At 39.7% G+C, this 16297-nt stretch overlaps 1 protein-coding gene across 9 annotated transcripts in view; it reads left to right on the forward strand.

Annotated features, from left to right (window-relative positions):
• Positions 1-16297, forward strand: part of Rabgap1 (RAB GTPase activating protein 1) — a 126901-nt gene that overhangs the window by 39895 nt on the left and 70709 nt on the right. For 8 of the 9 annotated variants that reach the window (XM_013122007.3, XM_005082096.4, XM_013122012.3 and 5 more), the window contains one exon: positions 508-677. The exons of the other annotated variant lie outside the window; for it this stretch is intronic. In XM_013122007.3, coding sequence (XP_012977461.1) covers positions 508-677 — 170 coding nt within the window. The remainder of the gene's footprint in view (positions 1-507; positions 678-16297) is intronic. 9 annotated transcript variants of the gene reach the window in all.

The following is a 16297-nucleotide window of genomic DNA, read 5'->3' on the forward strand; positions in this document are numbered from 1 at the left end:
TTTTCTTTCCCTTTTTTCATTACATTTTTGTATGTGAGCTGGGCAGTGGTGGTACACACCTTTAATTCCAATACTCTGGAGTTAGCAGCAGGCATATTACTGTGAGTTTGAGGTCAGTCAGGGCAACATAATAACAATGTGTTTTTTTTAAAAAGACATAATTATCCAAATTTAAAATGAGAATTTACAGGGTTTGTGAAGGAGACTTAAGAGATGTATGGCACTCTTGCAGACACAGTCTGACTGTACATTTCTTTCTGCTGTACTGCTGTCACCACCTAATTCTACTTCTGGGATCCTACCTAGGATCAGAATTCTCAGTGGAAAGATTTCAGCTGCTTGGCTAACATTTTATTTGAAATGTCTGCTTACAGAATTTTGATGTTTACCTTAATGTATCTCGAATGCTTACAATAAAAAGCAATTACTTGTTCAATGATGACATGAGCAAACACATTTCCATCTTTTTGTTTGTTTGTTTCTTTCTTTCTTTCTTTCCGTCTCTAGATAAAGTGTTGTTCATGACAACAGCTGTGGATTTGGTGATAACAGAAGTACAGGAGCCTGTCCGATTTCTACTGGAGACCAAAGTTCGAGTCTGCTCACCCAATGAGAGACTGTTTTGGCCCTTCAGCAAACGCAGCACTACTGAAAACTTCTTTCTGAAACTGAAGCAGGTACTGTGTCCCCAAGGTACAAAAGGGGTAAGAAAGTAGGGTCCCACCTGAGGCAGATTGATCATTTATCGTTAGATCTTTCAAACAGGCATATGCCTTTTAAATGTATTAAAAAGGAAAAGTGTCCCTTAACTTTTGCTCATGTATTACAATTCGATACACTTTACCTTTCCTGAAGATCCAGGGTTCCATTTGTACTCATCAAAAGGACATTTTTCTTACATGCATGTTATCCTGCTTGTCTTCATAAAACATCTTATTTATTTATTTATTTATTTATTTATTTATTTATTTATTTATTTATTTATTTATTTGGTTTTTCGAGACAGGGTTTCACTGTGGCTTTAGAGGCTGTCCTGGAACTCACTCTGTAGATCAGGCTGGCCTTGAACTCACAGAGATCCACCTGCCTCTGCCTCCCAAGTGCTGGGATTAAAGGCATGCGCCACCAATGCCCGGCTCATACAAACATCTTTATTTCACCTCTCAATATGGTGTTTTCACTGAATGTAAGGTTCTATTCATCTTCCTCAGCCCACTGCTATGTCTGACAGAATTTTTTTTTTTAAAGTTTTGAACTTAACATTTTTCATTTCTGGAATGTTTAGCGAGTTCTTTGTTGTGTTTTTCTCTTGGTAGTTTTTATTTTCTCCTGAGAGTTTGTTTGTTCTTTTTGAGCAGATTTTCTTTGACACACTGAGCATTATATACGATAGCTCCTTCAGAGATCACTGAGTGATCCTTAAGGAGTGATGAGTAATGTCTTCCTCTTTCTTTGTCTGTGTTGTAATTTCAGATTATCTAACAGTTTTAGATTCCATTTTATTTTTTTTGGAAAAGGTCTTTTTCCTTCTTGCTTTTTTCTTAGATGGCAGTTAAGTTTGACAGGAATCAATTGCTCTGCCTTTCATGTGATGGCAATAGCTTAAATATGGCGTGCACTTTCGCCTTCCTTGGCTTTCAATTCTCCCACCGCACGCTGGTCCTCTGTTCATCTCTTCATAGCTGCTTCTGCCATTGCAGCTGTTTCCTTGTCCCTCTCCCTCTCTTGCTTTGTCATCGCTCCTCCCCACTCTCCTTTTCTTCTTCTTCCACCTTTGCTCTTGTTGAGCAAGTACTCTACCACTGACGTACACCCGTCGGCCTCTCTCTCTTCTCTGTACTTTCCTGTGTAGCCAAATTCCTTGGAAGACGCCACAGTCCCCGTTGACCTAAATTTCTAATCTGACTTGGCGTGTCTTTTTACCTTTCTGCAGCATTTGACACAGATGACCTCACTTCATTTCTAGGACACCTCAGACTTACCCAACCCTTAGATGCCCTACTTACTGTCCTTTAGTGTGCAGCTTATGGCCACTTTCTAACATTTTCTTAGTCTAAAACTTATACTCCTTTATTCCTTGTGGCCCATATCCAGTGTTGGAGGAAATCCTGTTTAATTTAAGATAATCCTAAGTCTGACCACTTCTATGCATCAGAATTACATTAGCTTCTTTCGTTGCCATCATTTTTCACCTATACTATGCTAATAACTTCTTTTATCGTCTCTTTGTTTCTGTCTTTGCCCATTATGGTCTGTTTTAAACATACCTACTCTAGGTCAGATCATACATTCTTTTCCTATTCTAAACCCTTTATCCTTACGATTTTTTAAATCTGTTTTTAAAATTATTTATTTTATTGGTGTTTTGCCTGCATGTATGTCTGTGTGAGAGTGTCAGATCCCCTGGAACTGGAGTTACAGACAGGTGTAAGCTGCCATGTAGGTGCTAAGACTTGAACTCTCTGGTCCTCTGGAAGAGCAGCCAATGCTCTTAACCACTGAACCATCTCTCTAGCCCTCCTTATTTCTTTAAAAGCCAAAATTCTTTCTTCTTCCTTTTTTTTAAGTCAAAGTTCTTATCAGACTATAATCGATGGGCTGCCTTCTAGGTCCCGGTACATATGTCTTTCTCTTCCCCTTCTTGGCACACTCTGCTATAGGCACATTCTTAAAGACAGTCATCAGCTGTTCCTTATCAGGTACTCCTTGGAGTACTTTCCCCTGACTTCTGTTGGCTAATGCTCATCTCCTCCTCAGCCTATGAATCTTCACTCTGATTTGCTCAGCTACTCCTTCTGAGTACCTGTTTACTTTGCCTACTCTTAGGCGGTACTTCAGTGTCTTGTAACACAGGGCAACATAATTGTGTGTGTGATATAACATGTATATAACTGCCTTTCATCTTTTGTTTCTTAGCCATTTTATAGTCTCTGATAAGGCAATATTCATTGTTTGTAACTACAGATGAAAGTATTATATGTGAATTTACTTTATATCCAGATTAGTTCTGATGAGTATACTTAGACAAAAATAAGCAGAATCAAAATAAGGGTCTCTTTCCAACATTGTTTTGAGAGGCAGAGTGACCCTGTGTCTCCACAGGAACAAGAAACTAGCATAATATCAACATCTTGGGTTTAACCAATGGCTAGCTTTATGACTTGGAGCAATTTTCTTTAGCTGTGTGTCTCAGTTTACTGAATTCTAAATTGGCTACTATAATAGAATCTCCCTCATCCTGTTATTGTGACATTAATGAAAAATTCTGTAAAATTGGATTTAGTTGAGAGGTACTATGACAAAATCAGAAAATTCTAAGTCATAATGAGAACATTGTTTTAGTGTTTATTTACTCATTTAGAAAGCTGTCTTCAGTGAAGGTTGACTTCAAACCTTCAATCTATCTGCCTCTGTTTCCTGAATGCTAAGAATTAAAGACTTCTGCCACACCCAGCAACATTTCATTGTTTAGATGGGAGAGCAGCACATAGGGAAGAACACTTCAGAAATCAAACCAATTCACAAGCATTACTTGTGCAATAATTCTCTCTCTCTCTCTCTCTCTCTCTCTCTCTCTCTCTCTCTCTCCCTCTCTCCCTCCTCCTCCTTCTTCTTCTTCTTCTTCTTCTTCTTCTTCTTCTTCTTCTTCTTCTTCTTCTTCTTCTTCTTCTTTTTTTGAGACAGGGTTTCTCTGTATTGTTTCAGAGACAGTTCTGGAACTCTCTCTGTAGACCAAGATGACCTCAAAATCACAGAGATCCACCTGCCTTGGAATTAAAGGCTTGTGTCACTGCCTCATGGCTTGTCTCTATTTCCTATTTCATTTTGCTTTTTTTGTTTGTTTGTTTGTTTGTTTGCTTGCTTGTTTGTTTTTTCGAGACAGGGTTTCTCTGTATTATTTTGGAGGCTATCCTTGAACTCTCTCTGTAGACCAGGCTGGTCTGGAATTCGCAGAGATCCGCCTGCCTCTGCCTTCTAAGTGCTGGGATTATAGACGTGCACCACCAACTCCCAGCGGGGCAGTAATTCTCTAAAGTGTGTCCGTAGTGGCTCTGGAGAGATGTCTCAGTGCTGAAGAGCACTGTCTGTACTTGCAGAGGACCTAGGTTCAATTCTAGCACTACCGTGGTGGCTCACAACCATCTATAAGTCCAGTCCCAGGGGACCCAACCTCTCTTCTGGCCTCTCAGCCAATTATGCACAATGGTGCACAGACACCCATGCAGTCAAAATACCCATGTGCATAAAATAAAGATAAATCCTTTGAAGGAATCTAGTGCAAGAGACTATAAATGATGTATTGTTAGGATAAATTAGTCAAAATTACACCTATGAAGTAGTTACTGGATTACTCTATGCTTCTTTGTTAGGGTTATAAACCAAACTTACACTGAAAGATGAGACGGGGGCAGGAACTTTGTGATAACTTTCAATTTCATCCTTTATAAATAAGTCTGATTTTGTATATGGACTTGTGGATGTGGACAGAGTAGGGATGGAGAAATGTAGGTAGAATGAAGAGTTGGGACACTGTTAATTTTATGTGAAGTGTAGCACGTCTTTCTCTGTCATATCAGCCAGCTCCCAGATAACCACATGAAGACTTATTATTAATTATGAAAAGCTAGGCTTGTTTCTAGCTAGCTCCCATACCTTACATGAACGTATTTCTACTAGCCTATGTGCTGCCACGTGGCTCATGGCTTGTTACCTCTTCTCCTACATGTCATGCTTCCTCCATGTCTCATGACATGACTTGACAGTCGTCTTCCCAGTGTTCTCTCTGCCCTGAAAACCCTGCCCAGCTATTGGCCATTTAGCTTTTTATTAAACCAATCATAGTGATTTAACTTTACACACTGTAAACGAATATTCCACAACAGTGACGTATAAAGTCATTTAAATAATTTTCTATAGTTTTATTAGACACTTGCAAACAGTCTTAATCACACTCCTTATAACCTAGTAGCCTCTACATTTATTCCTGTTATGACTTTACTGGCTGTCTTCCTGTGTAACTTTCAAAGCAATCCAGTGAGCATATGTGTGGGGACACCAGACCTTGAGCAGAAACCCACTTCCCCTTCGGCCTGGGAGCAGGCATCTGTGTAATGTTTACTGAAAACAATTCAGTGCTTTAAAGCTCTTGATAGGGCTCAGATAAGGGCTCGCTCACTGAGATACCATGACTTTTACACCACCTACGGCTAGATGCCTCTTCCTGTCCTGTTGTCGTCCCCCCCCCCTCTCCCCGATTCTGGGGCCTTAGATTAAACCACCAGCCAGGAGGGTGAGAAGTCTGGAAAGAATGGTATGTAAATGGATGGCAGAAGTCCTTAAAAAGGGAAGCTCTTTTTTTCTTGGGGAGACTTCTCCTGAGACTTCTCTCTCCTAAGCAGACTTGGAATCTCCTCCTAAGCTGACTTGGGAAGCATAAAGTTTTTCTTAAAGCAACCGACCGGTCTCTGTGTCATCTATCCCGACCACCTCGCTACATTCTCGGATGCAGGCCGCACAGCAGGTGCGACACATATGTACTATTCTTATGGATGATGAGACTTACTTAGAGATATAAAATAGTACATCCCACAGAGACATACAAGTTTGTTGGTTTTTTTTTCTGCTTAAAAAGATTTTTTCATAGGATTTACATAAATTAAATCAGTAATTTAAATGTATAGCCCCTTTGATTTCTGATCAGACAGAAAAGAAAACTACCAAGCAGATTTTTAAAATACAGCCTGTATGGTCATTAATTGGGTTGTTGGTTTTTTTATATTTTGTGAATTTTTTGCACCATAAATATGAGGAAACGATTACAGAAATGTGGTGTGTGTGTGTGTGTGTTGTTTGCATTTATTTAAAATTTTGTTGTTTTTTCCATTGCATATCTTTAGCTTCCTTGTCGAAGATCATATGTTCATACATGTATGGGTTAATATCAGGGTGCTCAATTCGATTCCATTGGTCTACCTGTCTATTTTTGTGCCAATACCAAACTGTTTTCAGGACTACAGCTCTATAATAGAGCTTGAAGTCAGGGATGGTGATGCCTCCAGATGTTGCTTTGTTGAGTAAGGTTGTTTTGGCTATCCTGGTTCTGTTGTTTTTCCATACAAAACTGACTATTGTTCTTTCAAGGTCTGTGAAGAATTTTGCGGGTATTTTAATTTTGGGAGATTGCATTGAATGTGTAGATTGCTTTTGGCAGGATTGCCGGTTTTACTACATTGATCCTACCTATCCAACACCATGGGAGATCTTTCCATTTTCTGGTGTCTTCTTTAATCTCTTTCTTTAAAGACTCAAAGTTCTTGCGATACAGGTCTTTCACTTGTTTGGTTAGTGTTACCCCAAGGTATTTTATGTTGTTTGTGGCAATTGTAAAGGGTGATGTTTCTCTGATTTCCCTCCCTGCCCTGTTATCATCTGTATATAGTAGGGCTACAAATGGTGCTGGTATGCAGAAGACTGCAGATAGATCCATGTTTATCGCCTTGTACAAAACTTAAGTCCAAATGGATCAAAGGTCTCAACATAAATCCAGCCACACTGAAACTTTTAGAAGAGAAAGTGGGAGATACTCTTCAATGAGTTGGTACAGGAGACCACTTCCTGAACATAACACCAGTGGCACAGACACTGAGGTCAACAATTAATACATGGGACCTCCTGAAACTGAGGAGCTTCTGTAGGGCAAAGGAAACAGTCAACAAGACAAAAAGGCAGCCCACAGAATGGGAAAAGATATTCACTAACCCCACATCAGACAGAGGGCTGATCTCCAAAGTTTACAGAGAACTCAAGAAGCAAGTCTCCAAAACACCAAAGGATCCAATTAAAAAGTGGGCTACAGAACTAAATAGAGAATTCTCAATAGAGGAGTCTAAAATGGCTGAGAAGCAATTGAGAAAGTGCTCAACATCCCTAGCCATCAGGGAAATGCAATCAAAACAACTCTGAGATACCATCTTACTCCTGTCAGAATGGCTAAAATCAAAAACACCAATGACAGTTTATGCTGGAGAGGTTGTGGAGAAAGGGGAACACTCCTCCATTGCTGGTGGGAGTGCCAACTCGTACAGCCACTTTGGAAATCAGTATGGTGATTCCTCAGAAAAATGGGAATCAGTCTTCCACAAGACCCAGCAATTCCACTCTTAGACATATACCCAAAAGTTGCACATTCATACAAGGACATCTGTTCCACTATGTTCATAGCAGCATTATTTGTAATAGCCAGAACTTGGAAGCAACCTAGATGCCCCTCAACTGAAGAATGGATAAAGAAAATGTGGTATATTTACATAATGGAGTACTGTTCAGCCGAAAAAAACAATGCAATCCTGAAATTTGCAGGCAAATGGATGCCACTAGAAGAAACCATCCTGAGTGAGGTAATCCAGTCACAAAAAGAGAAACATGGTATGTACTCTCTCATATGTGGATTTTAGACATAGATCTGGAGAGTGCCAGCCTACAATCCCACTGCCAGAGAGTCTGGGAAACAAAGTCTTCATTCAATGGCTGATGGAAGCAGAGGCAGACTCCTACAGCTAAACACTGAGCTGAACCCAGTGACAGAGAGGGAGGACTGATGAGCAAAGGGGTTAAGCCTTGGCTGGTTTAACCCCCAGAAACAGCTGACCTGACAAGGGTCAGCTCTTGAATCCCAGACTGATGGCTGGGAATCCAGCATGGGACTGACCAAGACCCCCTGAATGTGGGCATCAGTGAGGAGGCCTAGGCAATCTATTGGGCCTTGGGTAGTAGATCAGTATTTATCCCGGGCATACAAATGGACTTTGGGTGCCCATCCCACAATGAGAGATGCACTCTCACCCTGGACTCTTGGGGAAGGGTCTAGGCCTTGCCCTGGATGAAATGACAGACTCACCCTCCCTGGGGAAATGAGGAGTTATTGGGGGGATTGGTGGGAGGGTGTGGGAGGAGGGGAGGGAAAGGGAGAGGGACCTCAGATAGACATGTGAAGCAACCTTGTTTCTAATTTAAATTTAAAAATAAAAAAAAATAAAAAAATACACTGGCTATAATCCACACTACTCAGTAGGGCACAATAAAGTATTCCCTGTTTATTCGGAGAAAAAAAAAACTTCGATGTTTTTCCTTTCTCTAAAATTATCTGGTGACTCAGTAACTCCTTTTTAGGTTGGAAGCCTTCCCATCTGGGATTGTTTTATTAAGATGGAATCATATTAGAGAAGAAATTGAAATTAGTAGGGAAAGAAATACTGCATTCTTTAAGTTAAATATTCAGATAATATTTATTAAAAAAGGTTCTGAATACTAAATATCCCAATAGTGGCATATGGTAAGTGCAAACAAAGCCGATATTCCTGCTAGTTGTCCTCTGAGCTCCACACAGGGTCTGTGGCATGACACACACATGCACATCACACATTCCCATAATAAAAAGACGGAGAAAGGCTGGGCATTGGTGGTGTACACCTTTAATCCCAGCACTCGGGAGGCAGAGACAGGAAGATCTCTGTGAGTTGGAGGCCAGCCTGGTCTCCAAGAGCTAGTTCTAGGACAGGTTCCAAAACAATACAGAGAAACCCTGTCTGAATAAATAAAAAAAAAAAAAAAGAAGAAGAAAGAAAGAAAGAGAAAGCTGAAGTGATGGGTCAAGTGTTAAGAGCACTGGCTGCTCTTACAGAATGTGCCAGGGCTAGGTTCCTAGCATCCATATATGATTCACCACCCTTTGTAACTCCAGTTCCAGGGCATCCAATACCCTCTTCTGATCTTTCCAAGTACCAGGCACACACATGCAAGTAAAAGTCTCCTGTATATAAGACAAAAAATTTTTAAAGAATGAAAACTATAAAGAAATAACCAATTGTAGAATTTGGGGGCTGGCATTATTTCTCATATTTGATTACTGAATGCCATGGGGAAAAAAGCCAAATGTAGTCATGTACTTCTGTAATCCCACAACTGACACAGAGAGTTGACAGAGACAGATGAATAGTCCAGAAGCTGCAGAGTCCACTAGCAGTGTGGCATAAACAGCTAGATACCAGAAGGAAGCAGACTCCTTAGTTGTCATCTGACTCCATGATCAATGCATGTTTGCACTCATACATACTAATAAATGACAGCCTTCTTATTGCCCAATAAGCTATAGGGGAAATATTATTCTACGAATGAAGTTAATGCCACTGAAAATTTAAGTGATATCACCAAAATCATAGAGATAGATAATTAACTCAACCATAACTGATAACCTGGGCCTCTTGTTCTCATTTGCTGTGTGTATACATGGCATGTGCACATCTGCCCAGTTTGGGGACTGGGAGACGGCTTTGGAGCTAAGAGTACCTGCTGAGCAAGTGTGAGCGTCTCAATTTCAGTCCCTATCACCCATAAAAATTGGTGGTTGTGGCCCCACATAACAAAAATCCAATTGTTAAGGGGCCAAGGCAAGGAAATAAGATGGAGAGTGATGGAATAGAATAGCTAAAAAGTCCTCTTTTGACCTCTGTGCCTGCTCTCACACACGTAAACACGCACCAGACATGATGTCCATAGATAACCACACAAAACACATATACCACAGACATAATACACAGACACAGACACACCACAAACACACATATACCAGACATAATAATCATATGTACCACAGCATATTACACAGACACACATATATCACAGACATACTACATAGACCCACACACACAGAATATTACAGACACATATATACCACAAACACCACAGAATACTACAGACACATATATACACCACAGATATGACATGTGCATGTACCATACACATACACACTACATACTACACACATGCATATGCACCACAGACATACTTTATACACAATATACACACACACAATACAAAAATAAAATCCCAACATTTAAAAAAATCTGTTTTTAAAATGTTTACATGTGTGGGGTTAAGCCTCATAGATGTCTGTACACTACTTGGGTGAGTGTGTCCAAAGAGGACGGGAGAGGATGTCTGATCTCCCAGAACTGAAGTTACAGATGGTTATGAGCCACTGTGTGTGTCCTGGGAAGCAAAGTCGAGTCCTCTGGTAGAAGAACACCAGTTCCCTTCACTACTGAGCCGTATCTCCAGCCCCCATGATTCAGCATGCTTTAATATACTTGAGAGTTATTTCACTGCTGATTTAGGAAGTACATGCCACCAGGTTTTCCCACAGTTCTAGTGGGAGTGTGATCAGTTAAGGTGGGGTTCACAAGTTCTTCTTTTTGTAAAAGTAAGTTCCCCCCCTTTGTATTTAGCTAGTAGTTTTGTAGATTCTAAATACAGTTGATTTTCCTTTGCTTGGGGGTTTTTACCCATTCATTCATTCATTTTGGGGGCAGGGTTTCTCTCTGTAGCTTTGGAGCCTCTCCTGGAACTAACTCTAGATACGGCTGGCCTCTTAACTCACAGAGATCAACCTGCCTCTGCTTCCCAAGTGCTAGGGGATTAAAGATGTGCGCCACCACCACCCAGATTTCCTTCTTTTTTCTGTTCCTCTCTCTCTCTCTCTCTCTCTCTCTCTCTCTCTCTCTCTCTCTCTCTCTCTCTCTGTCTCTCTGTCTCTCTGTCTCTCTGTCTGTCTCTCTTTGTTGGTTTGGAGGTTGGAGGCTGTCCTGGAACTCACTCTGTCGACCAGGCTGGCCTCAAACTCACAGAGAATCTCTGCCTCCCGAGTGCTGGGATTAAAGGCCTGCGCCACCAACGCCCGGCCTTCTCTCCCATTTCTTTATTTTGTGCGTATAGGGTTACCTGCATCTGTGCATTGTGTACTTGCACAGAGGTCAGAAAGAGGTCCTCAGATCCCCTATGAATCTGCTGGTAGTCAGTTGTGAGCCATCCTGTGGGTACTGGTAACCAAAGCTGAGACCTTTGGAAGAACAGTTAGTGCTCTTTACCACTGAGCCATCTCTCCAGGCCTTAACTCAGTATTTTCTCATGCATGGAGATGTATCTCAAGACCACTAGTGGGTGCCTGAAACAGTGGCTACTATTGATTCCTATGTATGTGCTGTTTTTTTCCTATATGTACATAAATTCAGTACCTTTTATGTCTTAACTAAGCAGTTTTTCTGCGCTATGAACATATTATTTGTAGTTTAAGTACAACAAAATTTGCAAAATTTGTTGTTTTAGACAATTTATTCTGTCTATATATCAAAAAACCTTCTTTTTTTCTTTTAAGACAGGGTTTCTTTTGTAGCCTTGGCTGTTCTAGAACTAGCTCTGTAGACCAGGCTGGCCTCGAACTCATTGAGATCTACCTGCCTCTACCTCCAGAGTGCTGGGACTAAAGGCGTGCGCCACCAACGCCCAACTATGATGTCTTCCTTCCTCCTTCCTCCCTTCCTCCCTTCCTCCCTTCCTCCCTTCCTTCCTTCCTTCCTTCCTTCCTTCCTTCCTTCCTTCCCCTTCCCTTCCCTTCCCTTCCCTTCCCCCTCCCTTTCTCCCTCCCTCCCATCCTTCTTCCCCCAAGACAAGGTTTCTCTGTGTAACCCTGGCTATCCTCAAACGCACTCTGTAAACCAGGCTGACCTAAAACTCACAAGAGATCCACCTGCCTCTGACCCCAAGTGCTGGAATTAAAGGTGTGCCCCACCCAGCTGATTTAATTTCTTAAAGTACTTTCACTGTTTTCTTTAAGCACTTTCTGGTATATCTAAAGCATGCCCAAATTTATAGTTTTAGTGATGGGTTGTGGAGCCTTTTATTAACTGAAATCCAGGTTACCTGAACACAAACACTGCCTCAGTGACACTGATCTCTTTACTCAAGGAAGGTGGCCTGTGGTCTGTGCTGCTGGCAAAGGGGAAGATTTGTGTCCTAAGCAGTTAGTTGTGAGATGGCGTGAGACTCATGCTACTCAGATCAGCATGTAACTTAAAGCTGGTCAATTGCTTATTTCTGTGATTTTTTTTTTCCATTTGATATTTTAGCCTGTACTGGATGACAGGGAGCTGAAACTGGAGACTACTAATGCAGATAGGAAGATCCAGCTGTGTCTTGCTCTGTATCAGCTTTTCCTTAGCACCCATCGATGACGCCTGCCTGAGTTCATTGAGTTTATTTACACATGCACTTTAGTAACTTAACATTACAACGTTTTTTCCTTTTTTGCATTATGAATATTGCTCTTAATTACAGGACCAATATTATACTTAATTTTACTTTTCTTTAAAATTCAAAAAATATTAGTTTTGCATTAATAAAACTGAATGTGAAATTTAATATTTTTGTGGCGCTTTTTGGTCCTAAAGTATGTTTCAGTAACATAAAATTTGTACTTGTAATAATTTTGGTTGTTGCAATAGTAGACTTGGACACAGAACCTTGAGCTATATAAATGCCCAAGTCTGAATTATACTTCAGCCCAAAGTAATTTTTTTCATTGTGGTCCTGTTATCATTTGACATATACTTAGGCTTATTTGTTTCTATTTATTTTCAGTTTGGGAGTTTAGGTGAGTTGTGTTCTTCTCAACTTAATTTTTGAATATGTAAAATGTTTATTTTTTTATAACAGACACAATTATATAAAACCTATTATCAAAAGCAGTATCTCCATTTGTGTCTCTAACCCCATTCCACAGGCTACAATTACTTATTGGTTTCTGCTTTTTTTGTTTGTTTTGTTTTTGAAGATAATAAATATTCTTGTGTGTATTTTAACATGTTTTAAAATATAAATTAATGTGTTGTAGATATTTCTCTGTGCCATTTAAACTTTCTGTAACCTGAGAATACCATACATCTATAGACCTGTTTCCCAAAAAGCATTTTTAGGATCTAGATAGTACAGTCATCACTGTGGGTAATTTTATCATTTGGTAAATGATGGTAAACTTTTTTTAAATTCATAATGGTAGCTTTCCTTTTTATGTATTTCCTATAACCATTTAGTTATTTTTCTTTCTAGTCTGTGTGTGTGTGTTTAGATTTTTCTTGTGTGTCTGTGTGTTTAGATGGGGTCAATCCAGGGTGAAGTCTTAACTCCTCTGCCTTCTAAGTGCTTAGAATTATAAGTACTTATGTATTCATTAGTTTAAACCCTTCAGTTATGTTTTCGCCAGCTTTTTGGTTTGGGTTGGTTTGGTTTTTTCGAGAAAGGCTTTCTCTATGTAATAGTTCTCACTGCCTTGGAACTTGTTCTGTAGACCATGCTGGCCTCGAACTCAGAGATCCGCCTGTCTCTGCTTCCCAGCCCCCAGGTTTTTACTAGTCTTTTCACTTTAACTTTGGTGATTCTTTTTTAGTTTGTCACACCATTTCTTTATATGTACTTGAATTTATCAAATTTTCCTTTAAAAATTTTTGAATTTGGCATCAAAATTGGAAAGTTAGAAATAATTTTCACATTTTCTATGACTTGCTTTCATGATGTTTCTGATTCACTGATTCATTAGTGTTTGATGTAATGATCCTACTGATCACTGAAATGTGGGGCTGGCTTTATCTCCCAAGGGCCATCCAGCTGTCTAGGGGGAATTGATTAACCATTGTAATGTTCAGTGATTGGTGATGCTCCCTTTATCCAGTGGTCATGTATGTTTGGCTCTCTAAGGGGGATTTTACTTTCTGGTTCATTGGTAATGCATTGATTTCAAAGACTTGTCACTTTTCTTCAGCAAATACTCCTGTTTATGGGCTTTCCTAGATACTCTTGTTTATTTATTAAACATTAGTGCACTAGTTTAGCTCTGTGAAAAATTGCTGTTACTTCTATTAAGGAGGTATCATCTTACCCAGGAACAGAGGATGTCTTTTTTGTTTGTTTGTTTTTTTTCGAGACAGAGTTTCTCTGTGGCTTTGGAGGCTGTCCTGGAACTCGCTCTGTAGACCAGGCTGGCCTCGAACTCACAGAGACCCGCCTGCCTCTGCCTCCCAAGTGCTGGGATTAAAGGCGTGCGCCACCAACGCCCGGCCAGAGGATGTCTTTATCTATTCATGTTTGTTCTTCTTTTGTCCTATCAGACTGATTTTCTTCTAATTATATATTCTATATAATGTATATACTACATATGTTGTAACTGTTTTCTATATATTTAAATAGTTTAGAAACATTTAAATCATTTAATATTTACAAAAGATATGTATTGTAACATATAAATTTAAAAGCTTTTTTTAGTATAGAAAATTTAATCAGAGGTTTTTTAAAGTAGTGTAATGAATCCTATGTCCTTGAACAGTGAATATTTTCACACATAACATTATTAACTTACCAGTGTGGTCCCATTCTCAACTCTGTATAACTTCACAAGGCATATTGTTGTGAAGGAAGACTTTCTAGGTGAATGACATTGGTTACCTTATTTTTGTAGTCTTGGAGAAATGTTTACTTGTTTTTGTATTCTTTTAATATGTGTTTGTTAACATTTGAATGTTTCAGCTAGCAGTTAAGTGATGTTTCAAAGAGCAGCAAAGGCTAGGTAGGCACTGGTGCGAGTCTTTAACCCAGCACTTTGGAGGCTGCTGATGTCTTTATTCCAGCCAGGCTACTCAGTGAGACCTGTGCTTTGTTTTGTTTTTCAGAGCAATTTAACAAAATTACACCAACACAAAAGATTTAAATAGCATTTTCCTACCAGGGAAGTTTATAATTCAGGGATGAATATGCATCAAAGATTTTAATATAGTTCACTAATCAATTAACCAGTAAAATGATAAAAATTTAAGTATTTGCAAACTTGGGACTATTTGGTCCTTCTTTTTAAAAAGTGTTAGAATAATTACTCACCTTTGGTTTATCTTTTCTGTTGGATAGAAATCATTTTCACATGTCCTAGGCACAAACATGCAGGCTACTATTTACCTTCATAGAGCCAGAGTCCTTCATTAATAATGAGCAGCTAAATTATAAACAAACATATTCATCTAGGAAACTAAGCAATCCTGAAGTCAATTGTTTAATAATCAGATAGCCTGTTGCTGTCTGGCTCTATACTGTTTCTGTTGGCGAGGTTTTGTTGTGTTTACTCTGTGGTTGTGCTTTGCCTCTCCTAGCAGAGATGCTTACTGCAGCAGGGACTGCTGGCCTTCAGGCTAAGACTCCTAGATTAAACTGTGCTTCAGGATGACACTAGAAGGATATGTTGCCATTATCTTGGCCTTTCTTCCAAGGTTGGAGTAATGTTTCTTTTGTTGTTCTTTTTTCTTTCCTTCCTTCTTTCTTTCTTTTTGGTTTTTCAAGACAGGGTCTCCTCTTGTATTACTTTAAAGGTTGTCCTGGAACTCGCTCTGTAGACCAGGCTGGCCTGGAACTCACAGAGATCCGCCTGCCTCTGCCTCCTGAGTGCTGGGATTAAAGGTGTGCGCCATCAGTGTCCGGCTGGGGTAATGTTTCTATTGAGAAGCCAAGTAGAGACTGGGATATAAAGTCCATTCTGATGTTGTGTGCCTTGTGGCGGTCCTCGTCCTCCACTCTCTGTCTGCGGGGCCTGTCTGTGCTTGCATCCTCCTCCTGGGTTCTTCTGGCCCCCTCTCTCTGTGCTCCACATCTGACATTAACCTCCTCTTCACTTCTGACTGGCAATATAAGAGTGTATAGTGCTCACAGTATGTATTATACAGAATTGTATATGTGTGTCTTATTTTTTTAATTAGGCTTGCCTAAAAGTAAAAACCAATGTGTAGCATGATTTCACATGACAAAATTGTTGGGATTTTTATTGATGTCTTTTCAGCTACTCATCCCCACCCATTGTCCTTTTCCCACCCAGAATTATAGCTTTGGAGTTAAGAAAATCTCCTGTGTACTTTTTGAATTCAGCAAAAAAAGAAAAGGATTTTGTTAGTGCTAAGTTTTATGAATGGTTTTGATATGTGGTTTTAAGTAGGAAACATGAAAAGACTTTAAATTTATTGGAAAGACACAGGACAGTTAGCTTTCACATTGATTAGATGTTGGTGATTAATGACAGATAAAACTGTAAAACTAGAGTCTGAGTTAAAGTATTCAATTTTCTTAAGAGGTTTTGTTTGTTTGGTTGTCTGACTGAGACATGCAGCCTTCCCTGGCTTTGAACTCAACAGGGATCCACTTACTTCTGATTCCCACAAGCTGGGATCAAAGGTGTTAATCCCAGCACTCGGGAGGCAGAGGCAGGTGGATCTCTGTGAGTTTGAGCCCGGGCTGGACCGACAGCCTCCAAAACAATACAGAGAATCCCTGTCTCATAAAACCAAAAAAAAAAAAAAAAAAAAAAAAAGGTGTGTACCATCATTCCAGGACCAAAAGGTTTAAGTTTTTTTTCATTGCTTTTCTAGACAGGATTTCT

This window comes from Mesocricetus auratus, unplaced genomic scaffold, assembly GCF_017639785.1.
Source record: "Mesocricetus auratus isolate SY011 unplaced genomic scaffold, BCM_Maur_2.0 Super-Scaffold_100047, whole genome shotgun sequence".
NCBI classification, from domain to species: domain Eukaryota; kingdom Metazoa; phylum Chordata; class Mammalia; order Rodentia; family Cricetidae; genus Mesocricetus; species Mesocricetus auratus.